Source organism: Aspergillus welwitschiae (genome assembly GCF_003344945.1).
Source record: "Aspergillus welwitschiae strain CBS 139.54b unplaced genomic scaffold BDQ94scaffold_45, whole genome shotgun sequence".
Classification (NCBI taxonomy): domain Eukaryota; kingdom Fungi; phylum Ascomycota; class Eurotiomycetes; order Eurotiales; family Aspergillaceae; genus Aspergillus; species Aspergillus welwitschiae.
This window is the reverse complement of record NW_020798739.1, coordinates 176967-191245: the sequence shown is the minus strand read 5'-3', so window position 1 is coordinate 191245 and position 14279 is coordinate 176967. Positions and strand designations below refer to the sequence as shown.

At 51.6% G+C, this 14279-nt stretch overlaps 8 protein-coding genes across 8 annotated transcripts; 4 read left to right on the top strand and 4 right to left on the bottom strand.

Annotated features, from left to right (window-relative positions):
* Positions 1 to 44: 44 nt before the first annotated feature.
* BDQ94DRAFT_97903 (tropomyosin) lies at positions 45 to 968 on the bottom strand. The gene is made up of 2 exons (XM_026776969.1): positions 510 to 968; positions 45 to 408 (listed from the first exon to the last, which is right to left on the bottom strand). The coding sequence occupies exons 1-2, from the start codon at positions 809 to 811 to the stop codon at positions 246 to 248; spliced, it is 465 nt and encodes a 154-aa protein (XP_026621498.1). The 5' UTR covers positions 812 to 968; the 3' UTR covers positions 45 to 245.
* On the bottom strand, positions 822 to 1089 carry BDQ94DRAFT_152047 (uncharacterized protein). Its single transcript, XM_026767875.1, has one exon. It carries the CDS (start codon positions 1033 to 1035, stop codon positions 856 to 858), a length of 180 nt encoding a protein of 59 aa, XP_026621497.1. The 5' UTR covers positions 1036 to 1089; the 3' UTR covers positions 822 to 855.
* A 386-nt stretch (positions 1090 to 1475) lies between these two features.
* On the top strand, positions 1476 to 3398 carry BDQ94DRAFT_152044 (uncharacterized protein). The gene is made up of 3 exons (XM_026767874.1): positions 1476 to 1861; positions 1948 to 2184; positions 2251 to 3398. Exons 1-3 carry the CDS (start codon positions 1609 to 1611, stop codon positions 3009 to 3011), a joined length of 1251 nt encoding a protein of 416 aa, XP_026621496.1. The 5' UTR covers positions 1476 to 1608; the 3' UTR covers positions 3012 to 3398.
* A 733-nt stretch (positions 3399 to 4131) lies between these two features.
* BDQ94DRAFT_152040 (putative cyclopropane-fatty-acyl-phospholipid synthase) lies at positions 4132 to 6759 on the top strand. The gene is made up of 4 exons (XM_026767873.1): positions 4132 to 4424; positions 4546 to 5032; positions 5105 to 5856; positions 5923 to 6759. The coding sequence occupies exons 1-4, from the start codon at positions 4320 to 4322 to the stop codon at positions 6130 to 6132; spliced, it is 1554 nt and encodes a 517-aa protein (XP_026621495.1). The 5' UTR covers positions 4132 to 4319; the 3' UTR covers positions 6133 to 6759.
* A 148-nt stretch (positions 6760 to 6907) lies between these two features.
* BDQ94DRAFT_183507 (putative C6 transcription factor) lies at positions 6908 to 9166 on the top strand (the record flags this gene model as incomplete). Its single annotated transcript, XM_026774437.1, has 1 exon — positions 6908 to 9166. One exon carries the CDS (start codon positions 6908 to 6910, stop codon positions 9101 to 9103), a length of 2196 nt encoding a protein of 731 aa, XP_026621494.1. The 3' UTR covers positions 9104 to 9166.
* Positions 9167 to 9570: 404 nt separating this feature from the next.
* BDQ94DRAFT_162824 (MFS transporter) lies at positions 9571 to 11128 on the bottom strand (the record flags this gene model as incomplete). The annotated part of the gene is made up of 2 exons (XM_026769620.1): positions 9571 to 10543; positions 10623 to 11128. 2 exons carry the CDS (start codon positions 11126 to 11128, stop codon positions 9571 to 9573), a joined length of 1479 nt encoding a protein of 492 aa, XP_026621493.1.
* BDQ94DRAFT_152035 (uncharacterized protein) lies at positions 11111 to 11502 on the top strand (the record flags this gene model as incomplete). Its single annotated transcript, XM_026767872.1, has 1 exon — positions 11111 to 11502. A coding segment is annotated over exon 1 (275 nt), but the record flags the coding sequence as incomplete, so codon positions are not given.
* A 3-nt stretch (positions 11503 to 11505) lies between these two features.
* Positions 11506 to 14117, bottom strand: BDQ94DRAFT_97853 (amine oxidase). Its single transcript, XM_026776968.1, has 4 exons — positions 13584 to 14117; positions 12943 to 13522; positions 11980 to 12888; positions 11506 to 11895 (listed from the first exon to the last, which is right to left on the bottom strand). The coding sequence occupies exons 1-4, from the start codon at positions 13923 to 13925 to the stop codon at positions 11660 to 11662; spliced, it is 2067 nt and encodes a 688-aa protein (XP_026621491.1). The 5' UTR covers positions 13926 to 14117; the 3' UTR covers positions 11506 to 11659.
* Positions 14118 to 14279: the final 162 nt, after the last annotated feature.

Sequence of the window (14279 nt, the reverse complement as noted above, 5' to 3'; positions counted from 1 at the left end):
TCACAATGACTAATATGGTAAACAATAAAAGGATAAACAAGGTCACGGGGACAAGCGGAGAGACCGGTTGATGATGCGGATGAAGCCAGCTAGATGACAAGACGAAAAAGATACAGCTAAAATCCGTCTCCCTGCAGACAGAACATATAGATCAGACTGTGATGTGCAGGAAAGAAAGCAAGGTAAAAGTATATTTGGGAAAAGGCTGAATCCAGCATCTTCCGGGCCTCGGCGCCATCTCCTTTTTAAACATTGCTGATGGAGACCTCGAGGTCGTGCAGATCCTTCTGCAACTCGGCGTATTTCTTCGCCATCTCCTCGTACTTGCTCTCCCACTGGTCACGAGACGCTTCGAGAGCCTGCACCTTGCGTTCGTAGTGGCCAGCCTTGACGTCGGTTTGGCGGAGCCTAGAGCACCAGCGTAGTCAGTATATGCGTCGCTCCGTTGGGGACTCATGAGAAAGGAGGTGCGGGGAGGGGGCGGGGGCGGAATTGGAAAATAAACGTACTTCTCGTTAGTCTCCCGGAGGTTCCGGTCAGCGTCTTCGGCCTCTTCTTCCAGCAGTTGCAGACGGCGCTGGAGAGCCTCGTTCTGAGTATCGTGCTGAGCACTCTGGTTGGCAGAGTCCTTGGCCTCCTTGAGAGCGGTCTCGAGCTTCTCGACCTCACCCTCCAGAAGCTGGTTCCGGTGGTTGAGGGATGTGATCTCCTGCTCCTTGGCGAGGTTCTCCTGCTCCAGCGTCTTCACCTTGCTCTTGAGCTCCTCAACCTTCTCCTGGGCCTCCTCGGCCTCAAGGCGGAGGTTGTTCATTCTCTAGAATCATGGTGGTCAGTTTTCGGAGATCTCAAGTTTATTTATACATTTCTCCTTCTAGTAATGATGATAGATGGATCATGATGAATGAGTGATGCGGTGGGAGAAGTAAAAGATGCATGTGGTGGTGGTGCATGTGCAGTTCCAGGCAGCTTAGAAGCTACCCCGCCAACAGGGGGAGGGGAAGGGGAAAGGAGTCTCACCTCCTTGATCTTATCCATGTTGGGCAGTTATTTGCAATGAAGGAACGGGGAATATGTATGGTTGAAAGTAGATGTTGTGATGGAGTTGGGTTTGCGGGACGGCTTTCGCTCAGCGATAAACCAGACAGAGATGCAGTAGGGAAGCAAGTAGGCAAAAGGACAAATGGGTTTTGGGTTTAGGGAGAAAGGAAGAGAAGTGGAGGAGGGCCTTTCAGGTAAGGTTGACTTTCTTGCCTGGCCTGGCGGTCAGCCGCGACTAGTGGTTGGGCCCGATCCATTTTTGGTATGGTAGGGGATGCCAGCGCCCCCCTGGATGGCTGGATGGCAGTGCCACAATGGCTGTGGCTGATACTTTACCGTTCCGTGTTACTTACTGTACACTGTCACTGTATTATGTCTCCACGGGCAACCGCCCCGAAAACATCTCGGTTGCGTGACGCTGCATCTAGAACCATGTCGACAAGGTCCGCTCTCCTTCCTTCTGTGCTGACGCGCCGCTTCCAATACCTTTAGCTCCGACCGCCAATACAATCTTACGCCAGTCGACTCTCTTTATCGTTGAATGAGCCGTGTGAATACATAACTGCCACCATGTTGGCTGTACGCGACCAAGAAAACCTGGTCCACTCTCACCAGACCGTTGCCGCGTCGAAACCACTCAATCAAGGCGTGAGACATTTGCAACCCAAGACCCCCGGCGCTCGAGTACCAAAAACGCCATTTAAAGTGCCTTTGAGGAATGATGAGAACGATCCACTGGCCTTTGGGAAGAAAACCGTGAAGGGGGGGAAACAGAAGGAGAATATCAACTTGACTACGAAAAATGCCTTTGTCACTCCGTCGGGTACGCAATGGAAATCCACGACCATGTCCAAGTCGCATGACTTGATCCTTGCCATCTGCTATTCGTAAGGCTAACACGCGTTGCAGCAGATCCTCGTCAGCGTGCCCCTCTTGGCATGAAGACGACAAATGCCAAAGCCAAGGGATTGCAGACGCCAGCACCTCCTGGAGGGACGATGAAGCCAGAGAGAACCATCAAAAGAGGTTCCACCCAGAGAGCGAAGAAATTCGCTCCCTTTGTACAGCCAAGCCAGCCGGAAGTCCAGGCGAAACCGGTAGAAGATGATGTCCCTGACATTGAGTATATGCCGCCCAAACCCAAAGGTTAGTAGTAGTTCCGCGGGATTTTCGCCTTTATCAAGAAGTCCGTTGTCTCTGATTTCATCGCAGACCTTCCTGATATTCCGGATGATGTCACTTATGATACTACATTTCCGCAATTCCTGCCGAAAAACCTCGCTAGAGGGTTGGAAAGCGTGTATGGAGATAATGAGGTTGGACCCGATGGGCTCACGAAGCGCGAGCGGAAATTTCAAGAAGACTCAGCTGCTTGCGACAGAATGGTTGAGGAGATGATTCGGAAGCAAGTTGAGAGCATTGGCTTCGAGGAAACGTACGAGACCGTTCCAGCTGAGGAGCCGCCTGCAGCAGACGCTACGCAACGCCGGATCGAAACGCGCTCGCGAACGAGAGCGGCCAACAACAAGAAGAAACATACCAGCAATATCTCCACAGTTCGAGCTCGTGATGCTGCTGCTGCTCTGTCCGGGACACAGCGTTCTATCCCACGCACCAGACCCGCTGTTTCGGCCAAGCCTAGGGTCACTTCTTCCTTGTTCCCGTCTAAGAGATCAAGAGAACCGACCAATCCGTCGAGTATGCGGCAAACGGCCGCTGCTGCAACTTCCCAGACGACAGTGGGATACAGTAGGGGTCGCGAAGTTTCGTCCAAGTTGCATGGCAGGACGGCCAGTCCAACAGAGCCGGACACAGTCCCCCAAGGAATACTATCACCCGACACCTATCTGCAGCCCTGTGGGACTCCACCACTGATCGCCGACACCATCGGGCTAGACTTGGAGAATGCGGAGGAGGGTCTTCCAACATTTGACGAAGATGAGGAAGCTCAAAACTTCCAGTTAACGCTGTGACGTGTGATGTGTGAAGAACTAAGGCGAATACAGAGGTCTACTTCCGGCGTATCATATGGGGTTCAATGGGTTCATGGTAGATGAGTGGTGTTATTTTTTTGCTTTTCCGGTCTACTTATTTTTGTGTCGTCCATGTTTCGTTGCGCCCGCCACTGTGTAGGTATTCTTTTTCAGAAGAAACCCGATAGTGTCAGCAAAACGGAGCAGTGGACCTGAAAGGGGGGCGTTATACGGAGTAGTTATGATGTATCTACGATGGGTTACTGTGTTACTATCCTGTTATGACTTGACGAGTCCCACGGAAGACCCCGGCGTGGGGCTTGTCCCTATTTGAGCAAGAAATTGGGCTGTATGATTAATGGACACGTTATCCTCCCCGGCGGCCCTTGAGAGTCAAAACATTCGTAATGGACCCTCCTGTAGTGGATGTTGCCGGCCCTCAAACAGTGGTTCACTCCCAAGCTAACCGTTTGATGGCTCAGTTGGTTAAGCTGGTTAAGGGGCACCTTCACTTGCCAGGCCCATGACTAAGCCCACTGGACCAAGCAAAAGGGGCCACGCACCGCAGTTGGGTTTCAGACCCGATGAATAGACCAAATGCCAACCTTGGATAGGGAAGTTGAGATCGGTGATAAAGATAGTAACTCATTAGGAGGTGTCCTGGTTCCCGACCGCGGAACCTGAGAAGGTTGTACCTGTTCTGGGTTGTTTATTAAAGGCATCCTCGGTCCCGAATAGTACTTTTGCCAACTTTTCGCAAGACAGAGAGAAGTGAGAGAGAGCCCCAATATACTAAATCGATACTAACTAATCTATGCGACGCTCACCGCTTGTCCCGGGCGAGACCCAGTTGGACCACTTCGTCTAGAATCCGTGGAAACTTGTCGGAGAATCAACACTTCTCCCAGCCTTACAGTAAAAAAGCTGCTGCTGCTGCAGTGGTGTTCATGTATTTAGTAGTAACTTTCCATGTTATCATCCCACGTACGTTTTTAATGGCTGTTCCAGTCCCTGTAGCTTCACTCTGTAAATTATTAGACCAATTAACAATGGGGAGAACCAAAAACAAAAGCCCGCATGTTGAGAGAGGAGGAACTTCTCTTGTTCTTTCTTAGGCGCAGTCTTCCGAACCCTGGCGGTTGATCAGTTGCTCAAGCAATAATCCACTTGCTCCCGCCTCACAAGCAATCCTCCTCTTCCCTCTTTTCTCCAATCCTCTCCTCCTCTTTCCTTCTCTTCCTCCCACCTCTCCTCCTCCCTCTCCCTCCTCCCCTCCCCCTCCCCTCTCGACAATTCGTCTCCTCCGCCATGACGAATATTCATCCCGAGTCCCCAGAGGACTTCGAGTTCATCGAAACTCCACCCGCCTCCTGCACCACTCCCGCTGACGATTGCGGTGTGCGGACTACCTCGGTGAGTTGTACCACATGGGGAGCTCCTGAAGAGCTACACCAGTGACCTTAACACATACCTCTCAGAGCAGGACTGGTCAATTCCAAATGTCAATAGGCTAATCTTTTCTCGTTCTTCCTAGTATCCGGCCATTAAAAATGCCCCCGTCCCCGCGGATTCTCAGGGTAGCGATAGCTTCTCCAACACCCTCCTCTTCGCTCTCCTCATCCTTGTCCCATGGTATCTTGCCCGCCAGATTGGTGGTGGTTTCTACACCACCATCTTCTTCGCCATCTTCACCACCGTTCCCATTCTAATGGCCTTCTGGTCCATCGCCTCTTCCATCTCTCCCCGCAAGAACGAAAAGGCCAAGTATGCTGGTCGTCCCGTCGAGTACTACTTGAACTTCCACAGCGAGCATGACCGTACTGCCTACCGCGGCAAGAGCAAGATCCCCATGGAAGTCTTCTACGAGAAGTACTTCAATGGCGAGGTGGACTTCAAGTGTGATGCCCTGGAGGCTCTGGAGTTCAGACACGACTGGGCCAACTTCCGCTTCACCATGGGTCTCTACAAGCACTTCCTCTTCGGTTTCATCCCCGAGATGCTGATGCACACCCGTTCCCAAGGTACGTGATTATCTTCAATTGCATTTAGCACGGTGGGCCAGATCTCGTGCTGACTTCGAGCTACTTCGGTAGATGAGGAGCAGGTTCGTGACCACTACGACCGCGGTGATGACTTCTACGCTTGGTTCTTGGGCCCCCGCATGATCTACACTTCCGGTATCATCAGCGACCCCAACAAGGAAGAGACTCTCGAGGAACTTCAGGACAACAAGCTGGCTGTTGTTTGCGAAAAGATCGGTGTTAAGCCCGGTGACACTATCCTTGATCTCGGTTGTGGCTGGGGTACTCTGGCTAAGTATGCTTCGGTTCACTATGGTGCTCAGGTCACCGGTATCACCTTGGGTCGTAACCAGACTGCTTGGGGTAACAAGGGTCTTCGCAATGCTGGTATTGAGGATTCTCAGAGCCGTATCCTGTGCCTTGACTACCGTGACGCTCCTCGGGTTGATGGCGGCTACAAGAAGATCACCTGTCTCGAGATGGCCGAGCACGTCGGTGTCCGTCACTTCACTTCCTTCCTTTCTCAGGTCTATGACATGCTGGACGACGATGGTGTCTTCTTCCTGCAGATCGCTGGTCTGCGCAAGTCTTGGCAGTATGAGGATCTCATCTGGGGTCTTTTCATGAACAAATACATCTTCCCTGGCGCTGACGCTAGCACTCCCCTTGGCTTCGTCGTTGACAGACTGGAAGCTGCTGGATTCGAAATTAAGAGCATTGACACTGTTGGTGTTCACTACTCTGCTACTCTCTGGCGCTGGTACCGGAACTGGATGGGCAACCGTGACAAGGTCGAGGCCAAGTACGGCAAGAGATGGTTCAGAGTGAGTGTTTTAAACCCTGGTTCATTGTATATGACAGGATAAGACTAACATGTGACTACCTTCCAGATCTGGGAATACTTCTTGGCTTACTCCACCATCACCTCCCGCCAGGGTGGTGCTACCTGCTGGCAGCTTACCCTCGTTAAGAACATTAACTCCACCCACCGTGTTGAGGGTATTCCCAGCCAGTATGGTCTCAGCGGTGCCCGTGAGGCCGCCATCGCCCGCGCCGGCACCGGCGCTCTCCCCAAGGCTCACGTTCCTAACAAGGCTTAAATTTACCCCCCACGGCAATACCACGAATCTAGTAGGCGTCTTTGAAATAAATGACGGCCTCTAGATCTGATTTACCGTCCATCTCGAGGGCTGTTGCACTTTCTTTGAAAAATCTATTCCAGGAAACGGACTGGAAAATCTAGAATGTGGAAGTGAACAAAGGAGGATGATAACGATATCTTAAGTTTTTCTTATCTAAGGTATGTCCTGAATGAGAGGAGAGTGGATTTCTTTTCTCATACGGAAATGGAAATGAATGACACATTACTTTTATGTACAATGTTTCTGACCTATATACTACTTCTTTTCTCTTCCCAGGAAAAGTCTGTATGTAATTGATAGCAAGCAGAATGAAATCATGTAATAATGAATATAGAAGGTGTGATATGTAGCGTCGGCTGGGGTGAAACCGCAATAGGATGGTCTGACGATACTACTACATTCTAAACAATATTCTATCTTGTAATATTTCTCAAAGAGCAACATTCTTGTTGCGCTTCTAGATGCTTTTGATGCAGATTCAACGACCTAATATTCTTTTTGTCTATAAATTAGGTCTAGTGATTATATATCTTATTTCTTTAAATCTATATATTGTAATAGAGGGTTATATTGTATTAGTTGGAGGGTGTACAAGGAGTAATCATGAAACAATAGGGTCCAGGAATATATGAACTTTTAACTACCTCCTACTCTTAATGACTCGTGAGCTACTAGTCTAGTGGGTGGAATATAAGTTAGCGCGAAGAAATGGCCAGGGGTCCGTCCCCAGGTCATGCCACCCAAACGCCGACTACGAAAGAATACGGCCGCGATAGCCATACAAGAGAGCGGATACATCGGTTCCCCATCAATGGAGGATACAAGGAATCTTGTCCCACTTGCCTCCGCCCCGGCAAAGCATCTCCCTCTTGACGCCCACAATGGCTCCTGTGAAACCGACTCGTTGACCCCAGTCCGCTTCAACTGTCAAGCCTGTGTGCGCAAGAAGATCAAATGCAACCGCGCGGTGCCCAAGTGTGCCAACTGCATCAAGACCAAGCTCGAGTGTGTCTACCAGCCACCGCCGCCACGACGCAAGAGGAAACGTAGCCAGGGCGAGGAAGATGTACATGAACGTCTGGCACGTTACGAGCGCATCTTGCACGACCACAATCTTCTTCCGACAGCCACCCCCTCGGTTATCAGCGGAAGAGACTTGGAGGCCTCAGCAAATAGTATACAGGGACAGACTCCAGGGACAGCGAACTCGCAGGCTGACGTTGCAGCCAATAAACTGCTTCCCAAGTATGGCAATTCTCGCCACATTGACGATGTTCTGCTCCTCGACGCTGGCGAAGGTGACCTGGGTGAGTTGTCCGTGTCCGAGTCCGAGCAACAGAACCATCATGAAGATGAGCCTGGTCCCGACAAAGCCACTCCAACCGGTCTTCTTGGTGCCCTTGCCGCGCATTCCATCTTGGATGCAAGTACGAGAAGCGCGATAAGCCTCACCGACCTTCACCCTAGCTGTGAGCATGCGGCTAAGCTCTGGTATGCCTACGTGGAGAACGTCGAGCCTCTTTGCAAGGTTCTTCATGTTCCGACTGTCGCCAGGATAGTCCACACCGTCTCCAAGCACCCAGCGACTGCCTCCAAGAACGATGAATGCATACTGTTTGCCATTTACCATTTCGCCGTATTTTCAATGTCCGATGACGAGTGTTCACATGAACTCCATGATTCCAGGGCCCAGCTGATGCACAAATATCGGACCGCAGTCACTCAGGCATTGGTAAATGCCTCTTGGCTCAAGACAACCTCGTTGCCGGTTTTACAGGCTTACACTCTCTTCCTTATCTCCTTGCGCACTCAAATCGATTCTCATACATTCTGGATTTTGACTGGGATTGCAATTCGCCTGGCCCAGCGCATAGGATTGCATCGGGACGGCGAAAGCGTCGGATTGCCCCCATTTGAGGTCCAGATGCGCCGGCGGCTCTTTTGGCAGCTGCTACCCTTGGACAGCTACGCAGGTCAAACATCCGGCACGGGTATATCCATCTCACCAGACAGCTGGGATACTAAGCAACCGCTAAACATTAACGATGACCAGATGTTCCCCGGCATGAACGAGCCGCCTCATGAAAAACGAGGCGCATCAGAGATGATCTTTTGCTTGGCTCGGATGGAGCTGTCAAATTTCTACACTCGAACCGGGGTCCAGCTGAAGGGGAACGGGGGTACAATCGAGTTCCGGACCCCCGAGGAGATCGAGCGACTGATTGACGAGGTGGAAGACCTCATCGAGAAGAAGTTCTTGCGGTACTGCGACATCTTGAACCCCTTACACTTTCTGACCACCGGCGTTATGCGATCCGCCATTAGTGCTGTCCGGTTACGCGCGCGGATGCCGCTGCTCAAGCAAGAAACTATAACCGACACACAGCAGAGACACCTCTGCACCCTTGCCGAAAAGGTCCTCGACACCAGAAATGTCATGTATAGTAATCCCGCGACTCAAAAGTTCCGCTGGCAGATGCAAGCGTTTTTCGTGTGGGATTCCCTCCTTTGTATTCTGAGAAGCATTGCGAAGGTTGGATTTTATTCGCCATCAGAGCTTGATGCTGCCTGGAAAAGGGTTTCAGAGGTCTACGCGAATCACGAAGCACTGCGTCAGGGCCGAAGGACCTTGTATGCTACGATTGCTAAGATCACTTTGAAGGCCTGGTTACTAAACCCGCCTCGTAATTCAACTCCCGAACCGGATTTTATGACCGCGCTGCGCGCTCAACACAAGCCCAAAGAGATCGACCAGCGGCATGACAGTACGTTTGCTGCCCATCAAGCTACAGATGGGGCTTTTTCTTTCGATGAGCTTTTCGACGATATGAGCAGGGCTGAACCCAATATGAACAATGCCTTCAATCTCGACCCTTCTGCCGATTGGCTATTCTGGGACCAAATGTGTGGAGAAACCAGCCTTGGTTGAGGACAAGGAGACTCTCACGGCTCCGTTCTCGGTCCTCGCAGACTTTGAAATAACGTGTCTGTAACTCATGAAAGAGATATCATGATCTATGACCCCTATCATCACTTACCATCTCACCGTGCCGCTACCTTCCTCGCCCGACGCTTTGGCGACTAGCTGGAAGTGCGTCACGCATATCGACTCAAGATCACCTCGAGATCAAGCAAGCAGTCATGCGTGTGCTCGCATGAATCCGGACATCTACAAATGCATGGTTCTATGGGTTGGTTTTATCGGAACAAGAGTGAATAACCCAGGGGGCGGGTCAGCAACGAACTAAATAAGTACCGATCTCGCATCCAAAAGGAGAATTTCTCTATGACAGCTGATTTATGATACAAATACCCATACCACCCAATGACAACCTCCGCCTGGTGGCTTCATTCCAGGCGGACATCAATCCCACCTCGCATGCCACTCCAGCCCATTCAACCAGAGGCATATTCAGACATGGCACGCAACCGGGGCCCGTATTTCCAGAAAACAAACGGCCCTCCCCATCCGAAAATCATGGCCGTAAAAGCCAACACACTGGTGCCCCAACCATACCCCAGGGCGTTATACATATAGGGAGCAAACAGCGGGAATCCGAAGCCGCACAAACTCCTCAGCACGGCACAGGCAGCCATAGCGCTAGCTGCGTAGGTTTGATAGCTGTCAACAATATACGTCTGCATGCCCTGCAGGCAGGAGATGGTGCCCATGGTGTAAATCAGCGCACCGATATTCGGCATAATCCAATGGGTATTCCCAATGCTCCAGCCATACCAGAAGAGCCCGATAGTACTGATGATCGAGCCCACAGCCAACGACGGCATTCGAAACTCGGGTTTGCCTATATTATTGTTCCGGGCTTTGAGAGTCCTGTAGATACGGTCCACGAGCTTGAGGTTAAAGAAGAGCCCGATGAACGCTCCAATCGCGATGGAGAGATAATTGAGGCCCCCAATCCCAGAGCTCTCGTGGTAGACGTCGGTCCAGATATCCGGGAAGGTCGCAAACATCATGTACGTCACGCCGAAGAGATAGGCCATATAAAGCGCCATACAGAAGACAATGGGCTGAGTCGTGAACATCCGCACCGGCCGCTCAAACGCATGAAGGAGCTTGAAGCCGAGTGTCTCAACTTTCTCCGCGGTATGAAGCTCCTCATTTCCTGTTTCCTTAGCAAGAACGTCTCGTCTCCTCCGTAAAATCGTCCCCGGATGGCACTCTCTCAACCAGAAAACCCCAACTACCTGCACTGCGACAGCAGCAGCAGAAGTAGCCCAAAACACCCATCGCCAGGTCGAATACTCGGCAATGAACCCGCCCGCAATCGGTCCAATCACAGGCCCCAGTAATGGCCCCAGAGTATACACCCCCATAGCTTTCCCCCGTTCTTCCGCGGACCACATATCACTACCAGTTGAAGTCAGTGGAGTGCAAATGCCGATTGAAAATATATATTCAAATCCATCTTTGAATATAATTCACTCACCTAATAGTCCCCCCTCCAATAGCCAGCGGCGCACTCCCCCCAATCCCCGCCAAAAACCGAAACGCAAAAAGCTGTCCCTTCGTCCTCGCGAACCCGCATCCCAGATTCCAGGCCAGATACCACACATTGCTGAGTTGGAGTAAACGCACTCGACCGTATAATTCCGACGCCGGACCAAAGAAAACAGGGCCGATGGCATACGCGAGAATAAAGATACTCAATGAAAGATATATCTCAATTTCCGCATGCATGTCCAGCGACTGCGCGAGATCATTCATGGCCGGGGCGATCATTGATGACGACACGGGCGAGATGAAGACGAAAAGCGAAACCGACCACGTATTTTGCCACTTTAGGCCTCTCGGCCAATTCTTGGGATTTCCTGGGTCATTAGGGCTGTTCCAGGTGACGAGGTTGGGATCTTTGGAGGCTTCGGCCTTGATGGGAGGGTTGGGGGTGAGGGTTTTGGGGCATGCTTCGAGGTCTTGGTCTTGGTTGGATGCCATTGGATGGATTTTACGTCTCGTTTCACTGGTCTTGAGGTTTGGAGATAATATGTATTGAGGGAGCTTGGAGATGCAAGACTTGACTCTTGAGAAACTCATTGGGTTCGTTATATATATATCCTTATATAGTATTATTGTTATGGTATACTACCTACTTGTATGGGTGATGTACACCAGCCAATCGCAGAGCTGGATTTTGCTTCGGGGCCGGATTTCCTGCCAAGGACCGATGCGGTGGCCAATAAGAGACGGCTATGGATCGGGCCCGAGGCAGGCTGGTCTGGCAAGCAATTTCCGACGGGCGGCTCTTACTATGATTATAGATAACCGTACTTCTATATTTGAATGACTAGTTGGTTGTTGGAGAAATGAAGCATGACCAATTGCGGATGAATCCATCTAATTCATGGTATATACAAAGTAATAGTTATACTATCCCTCCAACGCCAGCAACGTGCTATATATCGTAAATCATACACCTCCCCTGTCCCATATACATCGCGGAAGTTCTAAACCATGTACCCTTTTACTCTAATCCATGCGCTTGTACAGCTTGGCCTTGCTGGATCCTGCACTGCAGCAGGAAGGTGGTGCAGCAGCAGCAGGATCCGGGTGGAGGGTAGACTTGTTGAAGGACTGCGAAGACTGCGGGACATCCACGGCCGGGTTCTTCGTGAAGAAGCCATCTGGACGCAGCATCACGCTGATGCGTTCCATGGGCATGACGGGGAAGTCTTCGACGCGGGGGTTGTGGGTGATGCCGAATGCTGGAAGTGAGCGTGTTAGATGAGTTGACCTCGATCTCCATTTAGGCACGACAGAGTGGGGGGTGGTAGGGGGGGAAAACTTACAGTGCCAGAGGACCACGTCTTCGTTCTCGGTAGGGTCATTCCGCTTGGACCAGGTCTCCACGCCAACAGCGCGTCGGCTCTGGTTGGTGAACTCGCCCGCGGCATACAATTCGTCGTCTTGGTATCTGGTCACCCAGATGGGCTTGGTGGCGAATTCGGCACGGCCGTGGCCAATGGCTCTGCTGCTCTGGAGGAGCATTTGACTAGGTGCTGGGTGGAGCTTGTAGGAAATGGGCTTGTAGGTGATGGGGTTGATGACGTTGTCGTTGCGGATCTTAAAGACCCGGTTGCGGCTGATATCGAGGTCGGCTGAGCCTGCCTTGTCCATGACCGTCTGCTCAGTGGTGTAGCCTACAAGCCAAGGGTTCTTCTCGTCTTCGGGGAGAGGTACACTCTCCTCATAGTAAACAGTGTTCTTGTGACCGTCCAGGGCCGGGTCAATGCGGAAAGAGAACATGTGCTGGTGGTAAGGAGCCATCACGCCCGGACCAACGTTGGTGCCCCATTTGACAGTCTCGCCATTGGTGTTATCAAAAGGCACCGTCGATAGAATTCCGGTTGCACGCACTTCCAGTTCAATGTTGGCGGCCTGGTCGAAGATGTAGGCGAAGATGTACTCGTAGTTAGCGACGGTGCAGATCATCTGCAGGACAAGCTGGCGATTGCGGACCACGGTAGCAGCGCCGGATCTGTAGTTGGTGTGCTTGTGTTGCAGGCCATTATCCTGCTCGTGCATGCAAATGATGTTCTTCAGCAGGACCGGGTTTCCCTTGCAGTCTGCCCGGTAGCCGTCAAAGTACTTGATATGACCCAGGCAGTCACAACCCAGCGTTAGCTGGTTGGCATTGAGACCAAAACCGACGTCGCCAACGTCGAAAGCTTGCTTGCGGTGGTAGGGAGCGCGAGGGTCTATCACCCATGTTAGCATGATTGTTTACATATAAGTTGTCCAGTTCTGCCTACCTCCATAGGGGACGGTCATTTCTGATACCGCAAGGCGGTAGAAGACACTGCGGTTATCATAGGTGACGTTGTAAAGAACCATGCCCTCCCGGTTGTTGAAGCCTACCCTGAAGCGCCACTTCTGCCAGTAGACAAAGTTGCCATCCACCGAGAAAGAAGGTCCCTCGGGTTGCTGCACAATGTAGGGCTTGAGGTCTGTCCGGATGGGCTCATCCTGCAGGTCATGGGCATATTGAACTGCCTTGACAGGCTTCCAGGGTTGGGTTTCAACTGTCTGTGCATCCGAGCCACCCGGCAGATAATCCATGCGGATCAACTCATGTGTAAAGGCATCGAACACTGGGGAGAACTTGCAAGGCAAGGAATAGTGGTTGTTTTCGGGGTGGTCCATTTCCACCATGTACATGAAGCACTGGAACATTCGTCTCGACTCGGTCAGACTCTCGGTGCCGTACATCCATGGGTCATTGCAGACAGTCATGCCGGGGGGTAACTGGAGCTTTGCAATTTCCGCCTGCACTGCGGGGTGCTTCATGCAGACTTCTTCAATAACGGCCAATTCGTCGATATCCACCGGAGGCTAAGTGACCAAGATTTGATTAGCGCAAAAAACAATATAGGTCGAATCCAACTGTACACACCTGGACTCCCTCCGGTAACTCCTTGACGAAAATGACGGATGCGGTATCAGCGTTCATCAACGCCTTGCACCATGCGCCGGTATCGAGGCGATAGAAATAAGAGTACAGAAGACGCGCGGGCTTCGGAGGAAGAGGTTTCCTTAACCTCTCTGCCTCGATGTATGGAATCACATCCTTCTTGATGGGTTCGTGAATATCAATACGATTGTAGCGCAGCTTGACACCTTGGAAGGCAGCTTCCAGGATACGGACAGCCAAGCGGATTTCTTGAGGCCGGATGGGATCAAACGGGTGAGGGCTGGCCGAAGTGGCCAAGCTGGGCCCCTGAGCTGCAAGTGACATGTTCAGAAGGCGGGTATGTGCTTGATTGAAGAGATGACGCTATTGGGAAAATAATGAAGATAGATTGGGACAGAGTCCTTGGGGGAATCAGGTCATATCAAGTTGGATGAGACTGAACAGCAAGTGTCCAATGCCCCGGGGGGGGGAAGGAGGATATATGTAGTCCATTGAGCACACCTCCCTTCCAGCGAGGGACCCAGCACGAAGGCGAAAAAGGGAAGCTCATGGAGATGGTGAAGCCGCAAGAATCGCAAGCATCCCCACGGGTCTGGATGGACATGCCTAATTGGGACAAGTGGGGCGGCGGTAAGTCTGGGACTGCGGCTTCAAGATCTCAAGGATTGCCAATCTGCC